Genomic DNA, 17941 nt, shown 5'->3' with positions numbered 1-17941 from the left:
GTTTTAATTACATACGTCCTTGGAAAAAGACCTGTCCAAAACTACTATCTCACTCTTTTCTGGAAGAACAGAACAGACGCAGAGAAGCAAGAATACAGAATGCAGCCATCGGATCACTGTACAAGGGTGAGGTAGGGAACGCTCAGGGGATAGAGGCCCAGCAGGAATTGCTGAGCTGATGGGGAAGGCAGGTAAGCTTCAAGACTCGCAAGCAAGGACAGGTATACTAAGGAGGGTCTGCCTACTTGCTTCCCCTCTTATCATCTGAGCTCCTATCTGCTTGCAGTGGGCAAGTATGAAGATAAAAATCAGAGTCCCTGTAGGAACAGCAGTGAGTGCCCCATCCATTTGTCTTTTGGTAAAAACTGGATTCAGCAATGCCATGTGGCGACCTAAGGGCAGGTACAGACTCACCCTCTTGCCATCCAGGTGTGTGTGCTGACTGCAAACCAAGATAACTTCTTCTTAGGGCAGTGAATTAATCACTCTTTCCACAACTATGTCTTCAAGTCTTTTGATTTTACTGGTACTTTTAGGATGACCTAAATCTTTTTCCGGTCAAATCTCAGATGACACTTTGACAACTGTCACCTTTTCTAGGTGGTAAATTAAAATACAGGATACTCTGGATTCTATGAAAGTTGGATTAGAAAACCCATGTTAAGAAGCATTGATTTGGAGGGCGGGGAAAACAATAGAACTCCATTCCCCAGACATTCTATGCCATTTTTAAAAAGCTGGTTTATAACATTACATGAATTTATGTGTACAACACTTTATTTCGACTTCTGAAAGTGTGTTCACCAACAAAAGTTGTTTCCATCCGTCACCGTACTGTTGACTCCCTTTACCCATTTCGCCCTCCCTCCGCCTTCCTCCCCTCTGGTAACCACTACTCTGTACCATTTTACTCAGTCTTACTCAGAAGGCCCCTCACTTGGTGGGAGGTGACCACCCGCTGTGTTGACAGCAGATTATAGCTACCAGGTTACAGGTGACAGCTGTTCCCCAACTACATCATCTGTGCAACTGCTTCAGAAGAACATTGCTCAGAGGGTCAGGGCAGAGCTAATTTGTCGTCAAGGCTGTTGAGACAGGGACAGCAAAGCTGGATGCTTCAACAGACATCAACGTTTTAGTGGGGCAGCCTGAGTAGGGCTGGGGAAGGAAGGACGTGAAACAATGCCCTGTAAATCTGATTTTACCGATACTATGTTTCAGCCAGACCAGAATCAGTTATGTGCAAAATGATTAATCACTGTCTCCCTGAAATATTCAAGGTCCTGCTGCCTATTCTTAGGATGGAAAAAAATCTAACGCTGAAATATGACTTTCAGGCTTTTGTTCATTCTATACCCTTTTAATAAAGCAGAACACAAAATTTTGCCTTGGGCTTAGCTGACTTATGGGGTTTATCTCCTAAGTGGCAAAGTTTCATCCCTCAGCCCCATCACCAAACTGAGCCCAAGTTATAAGAAGCCTGGTAGAGAAGGAAAAATGCGGGTGCTGTACCTAACACGTCCATTTATCAGATGCAATAATTGCTCTGAGAGACAGGTTTTCTCTTTATATTTATAGAAAAATAGGCACTGCAGAAGAAAATGAATTCAGCTAACGGGCAAACGCGGATGACTCTGCATGGTGTATGTTTTTGACAAACATGGCTGATGAATTACAACTTGCCTCCCTCACTGCTGGGAGGGGTTAGGTAAGCAGGAGAAGTCCTTGGGGCAGTATCTGAGGCAAAGGCTCCAGCTGGGTCCCCACATACCTTCTCTGCATACTCAGACACAATCTGCTTGATCTCGGCAGAGCAGAGGCCCACGATCTGGCCCACGGAACTAGCGGTCAGACGGCTCTGCAATCACAGGGAGGGTGTGTTCTCAAGGCCGTGCACTGTCTTTCACACAACTGGAAACCCTGAACACTATTAAAGTAAAATAGATAATATTCCCAGGGGAAAAAGTAATTTGGCTTTTGCTCATGTGTTCGGAAACACGGAAGGGAGAAAACAAGCTTCAGGGCAAAGGTTAAGTCACCTCCCTCCTCCTGAGTCACTCAGCAGGTTGTGTTAGATTCTCCTCGGACCCTGGGTATCCTGGAAAATCATTCCAGGGATTTTACTGCTGAGGGTCACTAAAAAGAGCCTGAAGGGAACTTGGCAGGCATAGGACTCAGAGGAAAAAAGTACAAATGGGAGAGGAAACGGGATCTCAGAATTCCTGAACTACCTCTTGACTGCCACAGGCCCTTCCTGCCCAAAAAAGGAATTCTCCTTTCAAAGCACTTGGTTAAACCTTTTAACACAGGTCATGAATGAGCTCTGGGAAGAGTGAATATATATTTAGTACCCTATCATCTACCTAGATGGTGTAGGAGGGAAACAAGGGCTCCTTTGGCATGGGATGCCACATGCAGTTATGGAAAGGCAGGGCTGAACCACAGCTCTCCTGCAGGGGCCCTGTGATGCCATCCCAGCTGGGACATCCTGTCTTCACATGGGTCCTTCAAATCTCCCTCCTAGAGGTTCCCATGGACAGCAACACCGTGCATGTATAAAAGGTTTCCAAAAGAAAGATCCCAAGAAAACGGGAAGCAGGGTGCTGAAACGAGAGGGCCCTGAAGGTGGACACTTGGAAGAGGCCCCCTCATAGCAGAGCCGGGGTGGTGCCAGGCCTCCACCTCCACACCACGCCCACCCACATGACCATGCCTGCCTCACCTCCTCACGTGCCATGGCAGTCATCTTGGTCATCAGGGACTGAATACGCTGCTAAAAGAAGAACAGGGAGAGGTAGCAGTGAGCAGGTCTGACCACACAAGACTTAAGCAGGGTGTTGCAATAGGTCTTCACAGTGGAATCCAAGGGCTATTTCAGCCAGTCTCGTTTTACGGTGAGCCTCATGAGAGGTGATGAAAGGAAGCTGAAAAGGGCGTGAAAGGCCAGCCAACAGCAGCTGGCTGTGAGAGGCAGCTGGCCATCCTGGAGAGCTGCGATGAAAGTGAGATTTCCCCCAAAGACTTAGGCGGAAACCGCAGGGGCTACGTGGACCACTCACCTCTTCAGCAGCCTGAAGCTCGTCTTCCTCGTGGGCGTCGGCTTTCTCTGCAGCTAACAGCCCTGTGGGAAGTGCCATTTTCTTGTCCTCGGCCTGGAAGGGAAGGTGGGAAAACAGCTGAGCACTGCAGTTGGAGATTCAGTAGAGAAAGGACAACACTGCAAAGGAGAGTGAGTCTGTGAAAGAAAACACACAGATCTGGACAAGTCACCCAGTCTCGGGGAAAGAGAGCGAGGTTCAGAGACCGGGGCTTCCACTACAACCACAGCCCAAGCAGCTGGAGCCTCGGGTCTCACCCAATGCCCGCCTCCATTTCTGAACTGCTCACCGACGCAATTCCTATCAGGTCATACACCTTGCCAGACTTACCCTTACACTTTGCTTGGGTCTTCCCCTACTTTAATTCCTGCTAAGAGCATATCACTGCCTTAAGATCACTGCCTGTTTTTCAACAGAGACCCATTAGTGGGATATGAAAGTAATTTATCAGGTATGATTGGCATCTAAATAAATTAAATAAAAACAACAGAACACAACACATCCAAGTGCACTACAGGTAGTAAAGGGTTATGTACCGCTTTGTGAAACTTTTGTTTTTGGGGTTGTATCTGCAGGGGTGTGTGTGTGTGTGTGTGTGTGTGTGTGTGTGTGTGTGTGTGTACTGAACCATGATGAAAAACAGAGTTCTTACTGCCAAGAGTGGTCAGCAAAGTTTGAAAACCACTGGCCTGAAGAATAAGACTCTAAACTGCTTGCCCTGGTGATCAAGCTCTAGGCTATGGACCCAGCTCAAGGCCTAAATGTACCGCACCACACTCAGGACACCTGGAGTAACGGCTGCTCCCCAAACCTGGGCTGCAAGTCTAGGGTTCTTGGTTTTAGCTCCATCTTTGCCATTCACCAGCTGGCAACCTCAGGCTTACCTTCTCTGGATACTGGGGTCTTCTAGGGTTGAATGAGAGGACTGCCCTCAGATACCCTCTGAGACCATCCCAGTTCTGAGATGAATTTCTATAACAAGCCTATGACTGACCCTGGGGCATGGCCTGAGCGCCTGCATATATCTACAGGGGATAAGACTTCCAGTTCAAATGTGCCATCTCACATGAGAATGATAAGGCAAGGCCAATGCAAATAATATTTCATGGGCATCTCACGATTTTTCCAATCATAACCAAACTGCCTTATTTCAGAATATAGTCATATACACAGACATTCTTTTCAGACTTAAAATTACATATCACACATACACATCAAATTCTTATACATTAGATGCTACGTGACACTCAGATCCAGAAAAAAAACCTTGCTTTGGAGGAAATGGCTGTTTGGTTGAGTGAAAACACAGATGTGGAAGAAATAATAAGAAAACCAAAAAAGAAGATGTCATAATGAATGCATAAATCACTGTTAATGAGAATCATATAATGATGATAGTTAACGCTTAGTAGATGTGCACTATGGGTTGGATTATTCTACATCCTTTATATTTTAATCTTCACAACAACGTTGTGAGGTAGTACAATTTCTGCCCCCATTTCACAGATGCTGTGAACTAAGGCACAACAAAGTATACCGACCAAAGTCACACAGTGAAGGGCAGGAGCTAGGATTTGAAACCAGCCAGTCTGGCTTTAGAACATATGCTCCAAGTCACTGTCAGTGCCCTCCAAGGACTGAGACAATGGCCACAGAAAGCAGAGGGAGGCCGGGGTCAGGGAAGGCTTCCTGGAAGGACTGAGGAATGGGGGATCTGGACAGAGGAGGGGTGGCAGGAGAAGAGCAGGCAGAGTGGTGTCTCATTCAAGAAAATCTGGGGGTCAGGAGGGGAATGAGGAAAGAGGTTTTACTAGATCTCAAGCTGTGGACTCTACTTTTTTAAGAGGCCACTGGTCACTTTAGTTAGCATATTATTATTGAGAAGGCAGTGGATAAGAGCACAGGCTTTGATGTCACACAGATGTGGGTTCAGATTCTTATTATGGCACTTTAGGAGCTGTGTGATCTTAGACCAATCACTGAGCCTCTCTGAACCTCAGCTTTCTGCCCTGAAAAACAGAAATAAGTATCTTCCTCACAGACCTGTTCAGAGGAATCAGTGAAAAAAATACATGTAGAGCCCTGAACAAAGGGCCTGAACACAGGAAAGGTTTGGCACTATAAGATTTATATGCCTGCCCTGCTGCTGACAATTAAGAACCGTGAATGAATACTGATACATATAAAAAAAATACATGAATGAAGAGAAATCCTTGATACTCTTTTAGGAACTTATAAAACCCCATCTTGACTTTCCGTTTTTTCCACACCAGGTTGTCTTAGTACAGGGCCAGCCTGTAACGTGCTCTCTCTCACCACCATCAGCCTGCTGACACCTGTGTAGGGCCTCTCTCATCAGATGAGGAGTGCTAAGGGCTCTGGGAGTGGACTTCGTCTCTACGGTTTTAGAGTTATTACAGGCTGTCTGTTTGACCCTGGTGTCATGACTTCCAATCACCCTTCACTTCCAGTCCCATGATGAGGTGTTGCCTCAGCTCCGCAGCCTGCACGGGCAACAGACTGGGGATGCCACGAGGGAGATTCAGGGGCCAAAGGCTGCTGGCACATCCCCGCTGCCCGGGGTTGCCCAAGGACCAGGTTCCTGCTGTCCCACCCCTGCTGGGAGCCTGTCCGCGTGGGACAGAGGCAAAGGGAAGTAGCACTTGCGTCTCTCAAACATTCTCTCCCATTAGCCAAGCTTTTCTTACCTTCTCTGCTTTGCTCTGGCGGCTAAATCCATACCTCCTGCAAGCCACAAAAGAGGGGAGTTCAATTACTATTAAAAAAATAATTTGATCACAGGCATTTTAGTTGGATTTTCATATGAAAAGCACCACAAAGAATTTAGGCTATTTGGTGACTGGAGAACATGTTTCAAGTGCCTAAACCAAAAACATATCCCACTGTTTCTGAATAAAGTGCCCGCCGTTCTATTTGCCATATAAATACTATAAATGGGAACTCTTCCTGCAGAGTGCAACGTTCTCTTTAAGTGCGATTACTACTCTTTGAATCAGGAACTGTATTTCAGATCCACGGTTTAAGCTAAAAGCCTTAAAAATATCTGTATGATATGTGCATGTGTTGGCTCAAGCTAAACATGCTCTCTAAATGACTACTTTCATAACCTCATGTCCAGCCCATTTTTTATTCTCAAACGCAATCCAAGCATGACGCCAAGAATGTTGTGTGCTCACTTCACGCCAAGTTTAAATTCAAAGATGCTCACAAATGCACTTTAGTTTACATTAACTTTTCAGGTTCTAATTAATATCTATTTTTTATTTTATTTATTTATTTTTTTGCGTTACGCAGGCCTCTCACTGTTGTGGCCTCTCCCATTGCGGAGCACAGGCTCTGGATGCGCAGGCTCAGTGGCCATGGCTCACGGGCCCAGCCGCTCCGTGGCATGTGGGATCTTCCTGGACTGGGACACGAACCCATGTCCCCTGCATCAGCAGGCAGACTCTCAACCACTGCGCCACCCAATACCTATTTTTTAAAGCAATGCAAAAAGCGTTCGACCTAGAACAAAAAACCGTAATGCAAAACACCCAAACTCACTTACCTTTAAATAGTTTTTAAAGAAATAAAATCACATGCAAGCATTTAAGAAAAACAAATTAAGGGCTCCTGCTCTGCCCTCACCCTGCTTGCTGCGTCGTGTGCTGGCCTCTGACCTGGTCTCGGGCCTCCACGCCCCCTCTTCCTTCCCCATCCCTTATTCAACCTCCCGCTGGCCTGGCCCACATCTGTCACTGGCAGGGAACACCTGCCCTTGTGGGCACTGTCACTAGGGCCTCCCTTCCATGGCCCCGCCTAACAACCGCTGAGCGTCACTCACCACCAGCAGGTCACCTTCCCCACTCCTGTGCATCAGCCCCCGAGCAGAGCTCTGCACACTGTGTTATTCTCCTGGCTCCTCCTACTTTCCTAATCACTCCTCACACCTCAGCTCTAAAGCCACCTCTTCTTTGAAGTGTTCCCAGACTTTGCTTTGGATGGTTTTAGTCATTTCCAAAAGTCAGTTCCACTTTCAATCTGAAAATCTCAATCTGGGACCAGTGCTTTGCCTGCCATGTGATGAGTGTGAAGGGAAAGACACACTTGGGCACAGGATTGCTTAGAACTCTGCTGACAAATCACAGGCTTAGTTTACAGTTGAGTCTGGTAGAAAGTCAGGACAATGGGTTTAGCTAGAGTCTTCACTCTGGTGCCAGCAAACTGTGTAACATGGGGGAAATTGCTTCACTTCTCTGAGCTTTGTACCACTGATATGGGATTGCAAACATGATCCCAAGCCCTGTTTAAACAGCTTCCATAGGATTTCTATAAATTACCACTGACGGTACGGGAGGGCCAGAAGGAGATACAAACTACAGGCTGGGTAGTTTGGGTTGGAAACTTTTCAATTGCTCAAACATTCTGCCCTGGCTGATCCATCCCTGCGCCTGTACGTGTTCCCCCTACTTCCTGGACAGAAATCATGTCCAACTGCCTGTTTGCCTGTCTGCATCCTTCTCCAAGAAAATGGAGAAATCAAGAAGCCAAAAGTATCACCCGACCTTGCAACAGGTTGTCTTATAACTGGAGAGACCAAAAGTCACTGCCGGTTACACTGTGCCCATCCTCTAGGCACAGATCTACAGGCCCAAAGTACAGCAAACTAAAGTTATGTGTTGAGTATCCACCCAAATCCTGTACGGGACCTTACGGCAGATTCAGTGAACTGGCTTAGTCAACATCTAGCATCTTACTATACCGTGGAGGCAGGAGAACAAATAACTCTATTTTCCATACTCTCTTGCACCTGGGGCTCTGAATACTACTTAGGTTCCATCAATGAGATGCATTTGCTGGAGTTCTGAATGTGTAGCAGGTAGAGAAGGAGACAGCAAAAGCACAAAGGATTCACTGCACTGGTGTGGATCACAGTAGCAGTACCCTGGTTCTGGGGCCAGAAGCTGTCACGGTGGTTTTCTGATTTTGGCAAAGTGGGTGGTTTCTTTGTCAGTAGCTGCAGTACCAGCTTCCCAACTCCACAGGCTGTTCACTAGCTTCCTGATGACGGAGGCAGAAGCTGCATCCCAGGCAGCCCAGATCTAATGTGACACTTGGGAAGTGACCCTGCTCAGCCTACGTCACATCTCTTAACTCCTCCCATCCACCCCTGCAATCAATCCTTTCTGCTGAAACTAGTGGGAAGGTTTTGTGTCCTGAACCGGGGAGCGCTGACCAACAGAGGGTCTCTCTGAAGCTTCCCACTCCTAGAAGTGTCCTTGCACCCTGGGTATTCTTTTGTTTCCCAGGCCTTCAGTCTGTGGAGACCTTCAGGGAAGAAGACATACCCTCAGGCAGACGGGCCTTATCTAAGGCCCAGGAACTTTACAGATTTTTCAAATAAAGCAGTAAACAGCTAAATCTGAGTATTTCAATTCCCAGGTCCCAGCTACTTCTCCTTAAAGACAGAGGCTCTGGGAAGACTTTTCTGACCACCCAAAACTAGGTTAGGCCCACACAGATATGCACTTCTGTGTTGACACCCACGGGGTCCAATAATTATGTGTTATGTGCAATCTGTCTGTTGAGCCCTGGAGGGGAAGAAATTTGCTTCATTCACTTTTTTTTTGCGGTACACGGCCTTCTCATTGTTGTGGCCTCTCCCGTTGCAGAGCACAGGCTCTGGACGCGCAGGCTCAGCGGCCATGGCTCAGGGGCCCAGCTGCTCCACGGCATGTGGGATCTTCCTGGACCAGGGCACGAACCCGCGTCCCCTGCATCAGCAGGCGGACTCTCAACCACTGCGCCACCAGGGAAGCCCCATTCACTTTTTTTTTCTTTACGTTTTTTAAATTGAGGTATAATTCACATAACATAAAATTCGCCATTTTAAAAGGTATACTTCAGTGGTTTTTAGTGTATTCACTACTTTGTGCAACCACCACTACTATCTAATTCTAGAATAGTTCCATCACCCAAAGAGCTCCACACCTAATATATATAAATAGCAGTTAGTCCAATTGTCCCCTATCCCCTTCCCCTGGCAACCACTAATCTACTTTCCGTCTCTGTGGATTTGCCTATCCTGAACATTTCATATAAATGGAATCGTACAACACGTGGCCTTTTGTGCCTGGGTTCTTTCACTTAGCGTGCTTTCAAAGTTCATCAATATTATAGCATGAATCAGTACTTAATGCCTTTTCATGACTCAATAGTATCCCATTGTATGAAAAAACCACATTTTGTCCATTCAGCAGCTGATGGACATCTGGTTTGTTTCCACTTTTTGGTGACTGTGAATAGTGCTGCTATGAATATTCACTTTTGTATCCCCGGCGTCTAGTGCAGTGCCTGGCACATAGTAGGTACTTGATTAACGTTTGCTGAATGAAGAGTCCTGCTGACTCTTCTAAAGGTTTCCTTCTCCATGTGACATAGTGGCAACTCTTCCATGACAAAAAAGAGCTGTCCTCAGCTGCCTATCAATGCCTGCCTCATTTGCTCACTGGTCCCACATCTCTGGGAGACTCTTCCGTGCTGTTTGAGTTTCACCAGGAGAACGTGATACCCTTTTGCAGCCTATCATCCTCACGAAGAGCAGGGAGATGCTTCAACTTATTTCTACCACAAACACATTTACTTCTCTTTCATCCTTCCTAGAGCATCCTTTCATGCTGTATCCTACAACCTACCTTTCCTCTTGCCCTGTCAGCTGGGCCCTTTCCTCTCGAGCACCAGCCTGATATGCAGTGCCACGTGCTTCAGTGTGCTCCTGGATTTCCCGTTGTTAGCTCTGACCCACCAACCTGGCTGATGTCTACACCGTCAACACCAACAGAGCTCCAGCCCTCTCACCACCCAGTCACTTCCTCACACTCCAGACCCAGGACTCGGTCTTTATCATCAAGGATGTACATCTTCTAGAACTTTAAATCAGTGTTCACATACCCAAGTTATTCCAGACATACTTAAACATATTCCAATAACTAAAGCATGTAATAAAAAAATTTAAATTTAACTTAACTGTTAAAATTCTGTTCCTGAGCCATACTAGTCACATTGTAAGTGCTCAACAGTCACACGTGGCTACTGGCTACCATACTGCACATCACAGTTCTAGAAAACAAACTAACTTTCTCCCCTAGGGCAAAGTAAGACATATCAAATCGTCTGGAATCCAGAACAAATCAGGGGCATAAAATAGCCCTAAATACTAAGGACTGTGGATTCTGTTCTTTGTTCAGTCAACTAGCATTTACTAAATACTCTATGAGCATGTCATGGGCCTTCAGAGGGGACACAGGTTGGGAGAGACATGTCATATGCACTTAAAATGCACTTCCCCACAGTGACAGTTTCATAGTGTGGTTAGTTGTTTAAGTTTAGCTCTTAAAAGTTGATTGGACCCATAATATAATTGAAATACTATAAAGATACAATTGTGTTTAAGTCTAAAATTGAAACTATGAGTCTTGTTTTCCCAACAACACAACATTTAAACAAATATGTCCAACATGTTTTTAACAAGACACACAGTCCATAAGGTCCTCAGTATAGTTGGCGAGGCTCAAAGTCTAGCCTTATTTGAGCAACTGAAAGTCAAAAAAGGGAGAAGAAACTGGGATGCGGGCCTCAAAGCCAGATGCTCTGCGGGCTTAGGCTGATGACTGACCTCTAACCCCAAAGAAGAAACACTGTTTTCAGACCTTGTTATTCTAGGAGTCAAAGTATTTTCCATCTTGTCAAGAGGCGAGATGAAGAGGAAAACAGAAGCACTGACAACAGATGAGGGATTAGGATTCCTAGGTGGGGATGAGCAATTAAGGGGTGCTACAACAGTTAGGGGGAGGCAGGGAGGGGTGGAGTGAGTCCCTGAGGCAGCAGGCGCCCAGCCTTGCCGGATTAGGAAGGAAAGGGAAGAGGGTAAGGCTTCTCATAAAGGAGCTGGAGGGAGGGCTAGAGCTGGGGGTAAGGAGAACATAGGGATGAGGAGAACTGAAAGGAGGGGCTCAGGTGAGGCTCCTCATCTGAATCTAAAGGTCACATTTAAGCGCATCTGAGAACTGAAAACTGCTGCTGCTCAGGATGATGGTGATGAAGATGATGGTGGTGATGGTGATGGTGATGAAGAGGAAGATGATGGTGATGATGATGGTGGTGGTGATGATGATGGTGGTGGTGATGATGATGGTGTTGGTGGTGATGATAGTGATGATGATGGTGTTGGTGGTGATGATGATGGTGTTGGTGGTGATGATAGTGATGGTGATGATGATGGTGTTGGTGGTGATGATAGTGATGGTGATGATGATGGTGTTGGTGGTGATGATGATGGTGTTGGTGGTGATGATAGTGATGGTGATGATGATGGTGTTGGTGGTGATGATGATGGTGTTGGTGGTGATGATGATGGTGTTGGTGGTGATGATGATGGTGGTGGTGATGATGGTGTTGGTGGTGATGATGATGGTGTTGGTGGTGATGATGGTGATGATGATGGTGTTGGTGGTGATGATGGTGTTGGTGGTGATGATGATGGTGGTGGTGATGATGGTGTTGGTGGTGATGATAATGATAGTGATTGATGATGGTGTTGGTGGTCATGATGATGGTGTTGGTGGTGATGATGATGATGGTGTAGGTGGCGGTGGTGATGAGAATGATGATGGTGGTGATGATGATGATTGTGATTATGGTGATGATGATTATGGTGATGATGATGGTGGTGGTGGTGGTGGTGACAGCACCTAACAGTTGACATTTCCTTTTTCCACATGAGACAAACTGTTCAAAATCCTTCATAAAGACATTGTTATGTAATCCTCATCAAATGGGAAAGATCTCAAGCAGTGGAGAGTATTGACTTAAAACCCTAAGGGAGGAGTAAGAGAGACAGAAAGGAGGCGAGCAGCCTGCCCAAGGAAGGGGAATAAAAGGACACTTCTTGGGGCTGTAAGTTTTATCCCATTTGCTCTGTCAGCTGTAATAACCACTCTCTGGTTGTTCAGTCTCAGATCCAACAACCAACGCTGGGCCTGTCTTCCTAAAATCAAGAACCAAACTCTCACCAGAGGCTCAGACAACATTTGTAGGTAATAATGATGACATGTTTTTGGAGTCCAGCAAACCTGAGTTCAAGTCCCACTTTGAGGCTCTTACTAGTTCTTAATAGTTAGCAGTTGACCTTGGGCAGGTTATTTTTTAACCTTTCTGAATGCTGTCTTCATCATTCGCAAAATGGGGAATGAGCTGAATAAACCATCAGAATTCTCCACCTTCACAAACTCACCCTCTCTTTACCAGAAAAGCTTAAAAAAAAAAAAAAAAGGCAAAATAACCCCATCTCCTAAAAAACAAACAAAAAAAGGCTTCATCAAACACCCACCCCAGGCTCAGAAATCAGGAGTCAGCATGATCCCACCAATAAGAACTAAAGCTAGTTCTGAGATACATACTGGATATTGGAAAAAATGGAGGTATGAACAATACAAACTACCAAAAACCACACTTCCATAAGTCTTCTCTGGCTCCGGAACATGTGACACTCCCAGAGGCTGCCTCTCCAGCTCTGGCTCGCCCGGACCAGTGCAGTCTCGTGTGCCCGCCTGCAGCTGAGGGGTGGCTAGAGAGCCCCCCTCACAGTGTCCAAGGCGTGCAACTCGTCCAGTGGCACGGGACCTCACACCCGAAGGGCCCCGCATTTGGCTGTTACCGCTGTCATGAAATCCTTAATGATTAATCATTATTCATGATTCTCAGGGGCCTAACGTGCCCTGCATTTTCATTTTACTCTGATTGGGCCCTGCAAATTATGTCGCTGGTCTGGAGATGCCTGACTCAGAAGCAGCTCAATTCGCAGCAACAGCTGGTGAGCTGTGGGGCAGCCCTCACGCTCAGGTCAGGGCCAGAACTAACAACTTCCTTTGAATGAAACGGACTAGCTTTCATTCTCAGGAAGAAAGGGTCTGAGCCCGCATTACTCTCTCAAAAACAAACAAATGAACAAACAAACAAAAAGCGGCAACTGCAATTCCATTTGAGAGATGGAATAAGTAAGGCAATTAAGCCTTAATTTCCTTCTGGCTGTCTCCAGTACCCTAGAGGGAGAAGCCAGCAGATGCTCACTTGGAGATGCTAGTGGCAGTGCTGTTACTTCCAGCCCCCCAGTGCGGGCTGGGTTATGAGCAGGGCAGCACACAGCAATCACTCCGAGCAGAGGGGGGAGGAAGCACAGGAGACATACTCACATCAAGGAATCAGTGACCCTAAATAGAAAATTCAGGACACAAAGGAAGGTTAATACCCAGAGCCAAGCAAAAGATGCAACGAGGAGAAGCATTTCCGTGTGTGTGTGTGCGTGTGTGTGTGTGTGTGTGTGTGTGTGTGCGCGCGTGTGTGTAACTGAAAACTGAGGCTATAAGAACTGTATTTTTAAAAATTAGAGATGTTTTTAAGAAGTGACAAAACTACTTCTAAATTCTTCATTTTCCTGGTCAGGACAATTCTTCACAGGGAACCAAAACGATTAGACTCTGACACAAAGTAAAACTGCTGTAACTGCCTTCAATTCTTAGTTTACCTGAAGATGTTAACATATGGCAGGGGCATGAAGGGCAGCCCACCTGGGCCTCTGTGAACGCCCCACGCTTCCCAGCTCCCCGAGGAGGGCAGAGCCGGGGATGGGGGCTTGCTGAGGAACTTCAAAGATCAGGCCTCTACCACCACCAGAGAAGCTACCCACAGAAACTGAGCTAATTCCACACCAGGGAGAAAAGTCCCCGGTGCTGGCAATCACGGGCTCAAACCCGTAGACTCAGTCAGGTGAAAACCAACCAAGTTCACCCCAATGAAGCGATTTAAATTAGCTTTTCTTTTCAATGGTTTTATCAAATAGACACTTCAGACTGGGCCGCCTTCGTTACCTGCCATATTCCAAAAGCGTCGTGTGGACCCGTGATTCTTCATCCAGCAGCTCCTCTGCTCCCCGCTGGCGTCTGTACTTCCGACGGGGCTTGTAAGCATCCTGAGAAGTGGATGGGGAGGCCGGGAGTTACTAAGCGTGAGGAGGCTGGTCCAGCCTGCCAGGGGCGGGAGTCCTTTCCCATGGCAGTGGGTGTACAGGTCCCCTTCAGGAGGACAGCTGGCACATGGCGACTGCCTTCAAGGAGTCTGCCCCTTTGATTTTTATACTGGAGCAAATATTTCCACCCAATCTATTGCTTGTCAACTTTGTTTAATCTTGTTGGGTTTTTTTTGTCCTATGACATTTTAATATTTCATGCAATCAAACTTATCAATCATCTTACTTCCTAACCCAGGGACTGTAAAAAAAAAAAAGGCTCTTGTATGTTATTTTTATAGATTATATTTAGCCTTTTAATCTATTCAGAATTTTTTTGGGGGGGTATAGTGAAAGGTAGGTATCTATAGATATATGTTTTTCTCTGAATGGAAAATTAAGAATCCCAACATCATCAGTTTAATAGTCTATCCTTTCCTTGATTTAAAATGACAACTATATACATATATATAAAACATGTACCAATATTACCCTCTTCAATTCCTCTTGCTTTATGAGTCTTTATCCTGTCTCCACTGTTCTTTTTCAAATTTCCTGGCTATTCTTACACATTTTCTCTTCCAAATGAATTCTAGCATCAGCTTGTCAAGTTCATTATGAAAAACTGTTGAGCTTTGACTAGAATCACACCAAATTTATACATTACTTGGGAAGAACTGACATCTCTATAATACTGAAACTTGCCTTGAAAAGCAAGATTTATCTCTCTATTCAAATCCTTTTTATTCTTGAATAAAATTTTCCAGAAAACAATACAAATTTTCCAGTCACTACATATCCAGACCTTTCTACCACCCAGAGACATAAACTGTGCAACAATCACGGATATACATGTTAACCTAGAATGTTTAAAAAAAAAATTCTCTCATGGCATAGAAATCTCCATTACCAGAAGAGGAAAGTAAATACAAACCCTTCACAGATATATATCTCTTTACAAAAGTGTTTTGAGGTTTATCCTTAAAAAACTTATAAAAACAACAAAATGCACTTTATATTTCAATGACTTTTTAAAATTATTAAAGTATTATTTAGTTATAAATGTAGAAACACAGACCTCTTTTGTGTAGGACACATTCTGAAACTGCATATATATATTTCCTAAACACAAAGTACACGGCTCGTAGTAGGTGCTCAATTAATGTAGGTCTTCGCCCACAGATGACCTGGTTTGTCGTTCTACCTCAAATGAATGTCCTTCTTGACTGCCAAACTGGCATCAAACAATACCTTAATAATATTTGCTCAGGACTCTGGGTGCAAACAGGCAGCTGTTTGTGCAAGGTATTCCAGTTTGTCCCTGGATCTTTCCTTCTCCACTAAAGGAGTTCACCACACCTAATCTCTACCTGGACATCACCAGGACAAGCACACTATCAGGTTTCTCTAGACAGTGGTATTTTAATGATAATTAGAATTGTTCCCCTCTTGATAATTCTTGTTAACTTTATTATTATCTCACTTTTTGTTATGAAAACTTTCAAACATACAGAAAAACATCCTTTCTGTAACAGATATAATCTCAACAATTTTGTGGAAAAGGAATGAAACCGGTGCTGGGATGACCCTGGAGGGTTGTTCTTCTAACTCACTGCCGCAAATACTCCTAGGTTGCTGCTGGTGCCTACATGAATAGGAAGCTCTAAATAACACAAAACAGATTTATGGGGAAATGAAAAACATAATAGACCCACAGGACTTCAGTTACTGTGTACGATTTAATTTCCACGGAGCCCTACCGTTACAGCAGCACTATATGATCGAGCTTAACTGCTACTTTCCTTAGTTACCATTCATAGAGTCAACGACCCCAGACAGGAAACTGGAGTCTAAAGGACTGACTCCAAAACAATAGCATACTGAAACCGACAGCCACAAGGACCTTTTATCCTGCCAAACAATAACAAACGTTGGCCTTCGTGTAATTATCCTTATACTTTAAAGCACGCCACGTACATCACACCTTTTATATTTTATAACTACACCATGAGGTAGAAGCAGGGCAGATGCCATTACCTCCACCTTGCTACTAAAGAAGAAGAGATTAAATAATTCGCCTCTCAGTTACGGTGGGCAACCCCTTCAGGAAATACCCAGCGGGCAGCAAGACAGCCACGAGCAGCCACTGCCCTCCAGAGCTCCAGGGGACCGGACCACACCCAACTCAGCAGGAAGCACATCTCAGTCTCCTAGGGCTCACCTGGCAGCCCAAACCCAAACCCTACTCTAACGGACACACCTCCGCCCACCAGCCCCTGAACAAATGCTGCCTTCCACCCAGAGAGGCTCCGCTGATGTTCCCATCAGCAAGTACAGAGCCCTGAAACACCCCAGAAGAAAGTCATTATAACTGAGACAAATCAGGTTGTTTTCTTCATTCTCACATGAATAAAACAACCACCACCACCACAAAAATGAAGCCCTGGGAACTGAGTGAGGGAATGATGAGAGACGGATGGCAATCATGTCTATGGGTAGGAAAGTTAGCTAGGGAGGTAGGGCTTTCTCCAGACACCCCTAAACTTTGTCCTTCCTCTATTCTCTTTTACATGAGCTCCGTTGTACAGGCCTGTCTTCTGTTCTTTTTTTTTTTTCGGTACGCGGGCCTCTCACTGCTGCGGCCTCTCCCATTGCGGAGCACAGGCTCCGGACGCGCAGGCTCAGCGGCCATGGCTCACGGGCCCAGCTGCTCCGTGGCATGTGGGATCGTCCCGGACCGGGACACGAACCCGTGTACCCTGCATCGGCAGGCGGACTCTCAACCACTGCGCCCCCGGGGAAGCCCCTGTCTTCTGTTGTTTGAGGTCCGGCACAAGTCCCATCTCAGGTCCCCTTGAGTTTGTACCAAACAGTGTAACTTGGTGGGTAAGAATGAGGTCACTGTTTTGTATACATGAGCCAAGATGGCTTCCGTATATCGACTCCTAGCTTTACTTCTTCACAGCAGGCTGAGACCCACAGCTCAAAACCCTCCAGCGCCAACCTCAAACTTTTCACAGACCCAGTTGTTTAAAAGATGGCCCCACTAAGCAGAGTTTAGCGGTTTACAGCCTGCCCACGTTGCATGCTCTACAAAACCGCACCTGACATTTGCAAACCACAGATAGGATAAGCCCCGTGGCTATAAAGACCCCAGGCTGCAGCTGCCCTTCAGATTTCTCTAACCTGCCCCGGCCGAGGCTTCCTCGTTTCCTTGCCTCCCCTTCTGAATGGTGGCCCCAGCACCTAGGCCTCAGGATGGCCTGCGCACTGACAGCCTCCCCACCCTTCAGGCAAACCTGTCAAAGCATCGCCCAGAGACGCTGTGTGTGCTACTGCTAACTCCCCGTCACAGCTTTTCCCTTGATGAGTCCCGAAATCCCTTGAATCCCTTACAGCTGCAATGCTCCTGCTCTCACCTCATACCCTAGAACGCGGCCTGGCACACAGTGAGTGCTCAATTACTATTATGGAATGAATACCTATGGAGTCAGACAGACAGGGTTTTAACCCATGCCCCATTACTACCTCTCTGATTTGGGGCAAATTACTTTAACCTCTGAGGTTTTCCATCTGTAAAATAGGTATATGGAGAGAGTCATAAGGATTAGTCAATCTATTTAACGTTACCTGATACACATTAAGGGTTAAGATATACATACATGCGTATATTTGCTATTATTGATAAAATGTACTAATATATATTTTTTTACTTATGTTGCCACGTTTACATTTCATGTCCTGGAAAGAAAGGTCCTCCTCACAGCATTTCCTATGGAAG

At 45.8% G+C, this 17941-nt stretch overlaps 1 protein-coding gene across 1 annotated transcript in view; it reads right to left on the bottom strand.

Annotated features, from left to right (window-relative positions):
- CCDC93 (coiled-coil domain containing 93) overlaps nucleotides 1-17941 on the bottom strand; it is an 87379-nt gene that overhangs the window by 46630 nt on the left and 22808 nt on the right. The window contains exons 7-11 of the mRNA XM_065880112.1: nucleotides 14024-14124; nucleotides 5807-5843; nucleotides 3060-3152; nucleotides 2723-2773; nucleotides 1772-1858 (exon numbers count right to left, since the gene is read on the bottom strand). Of these exons, the coding sequence (XP_065736184.1) occupies nucleotides 1772-1858; nucleotides 2723-2773; nucleotides 3060-3152; nucleotides 5807-5843; nucleotides 14024-14124 (369 nt within the window). The remainder of the gene's footprint in view (nucleotides 1-1771; nucleotides 1859-2722; nucleotides 2774-3059; nucleotides 3153-5806; nucleotides 5844-14023; nucleotides 14125-17941) is intronic.

This window comes from Phocoena phocoena, chromosome 7 (assembly GCF_963924675.1).
Source record: "Phocoena phocoena chromosome 7, mPhoPho1.1, whole genome shotgun sequence".
In the NCBI taxonomy this organism is placed as follows: Eukaryota; Metazoa; Chordata; class Mammalia; order Artiodactyla; family Phocoenidae; genus Phocoena; species Phocoena phocoena.
Note: the sequence above shows the minus strand (reverse complement) of the source record. Positions and strands in the feature narration are given on the sequence as shown.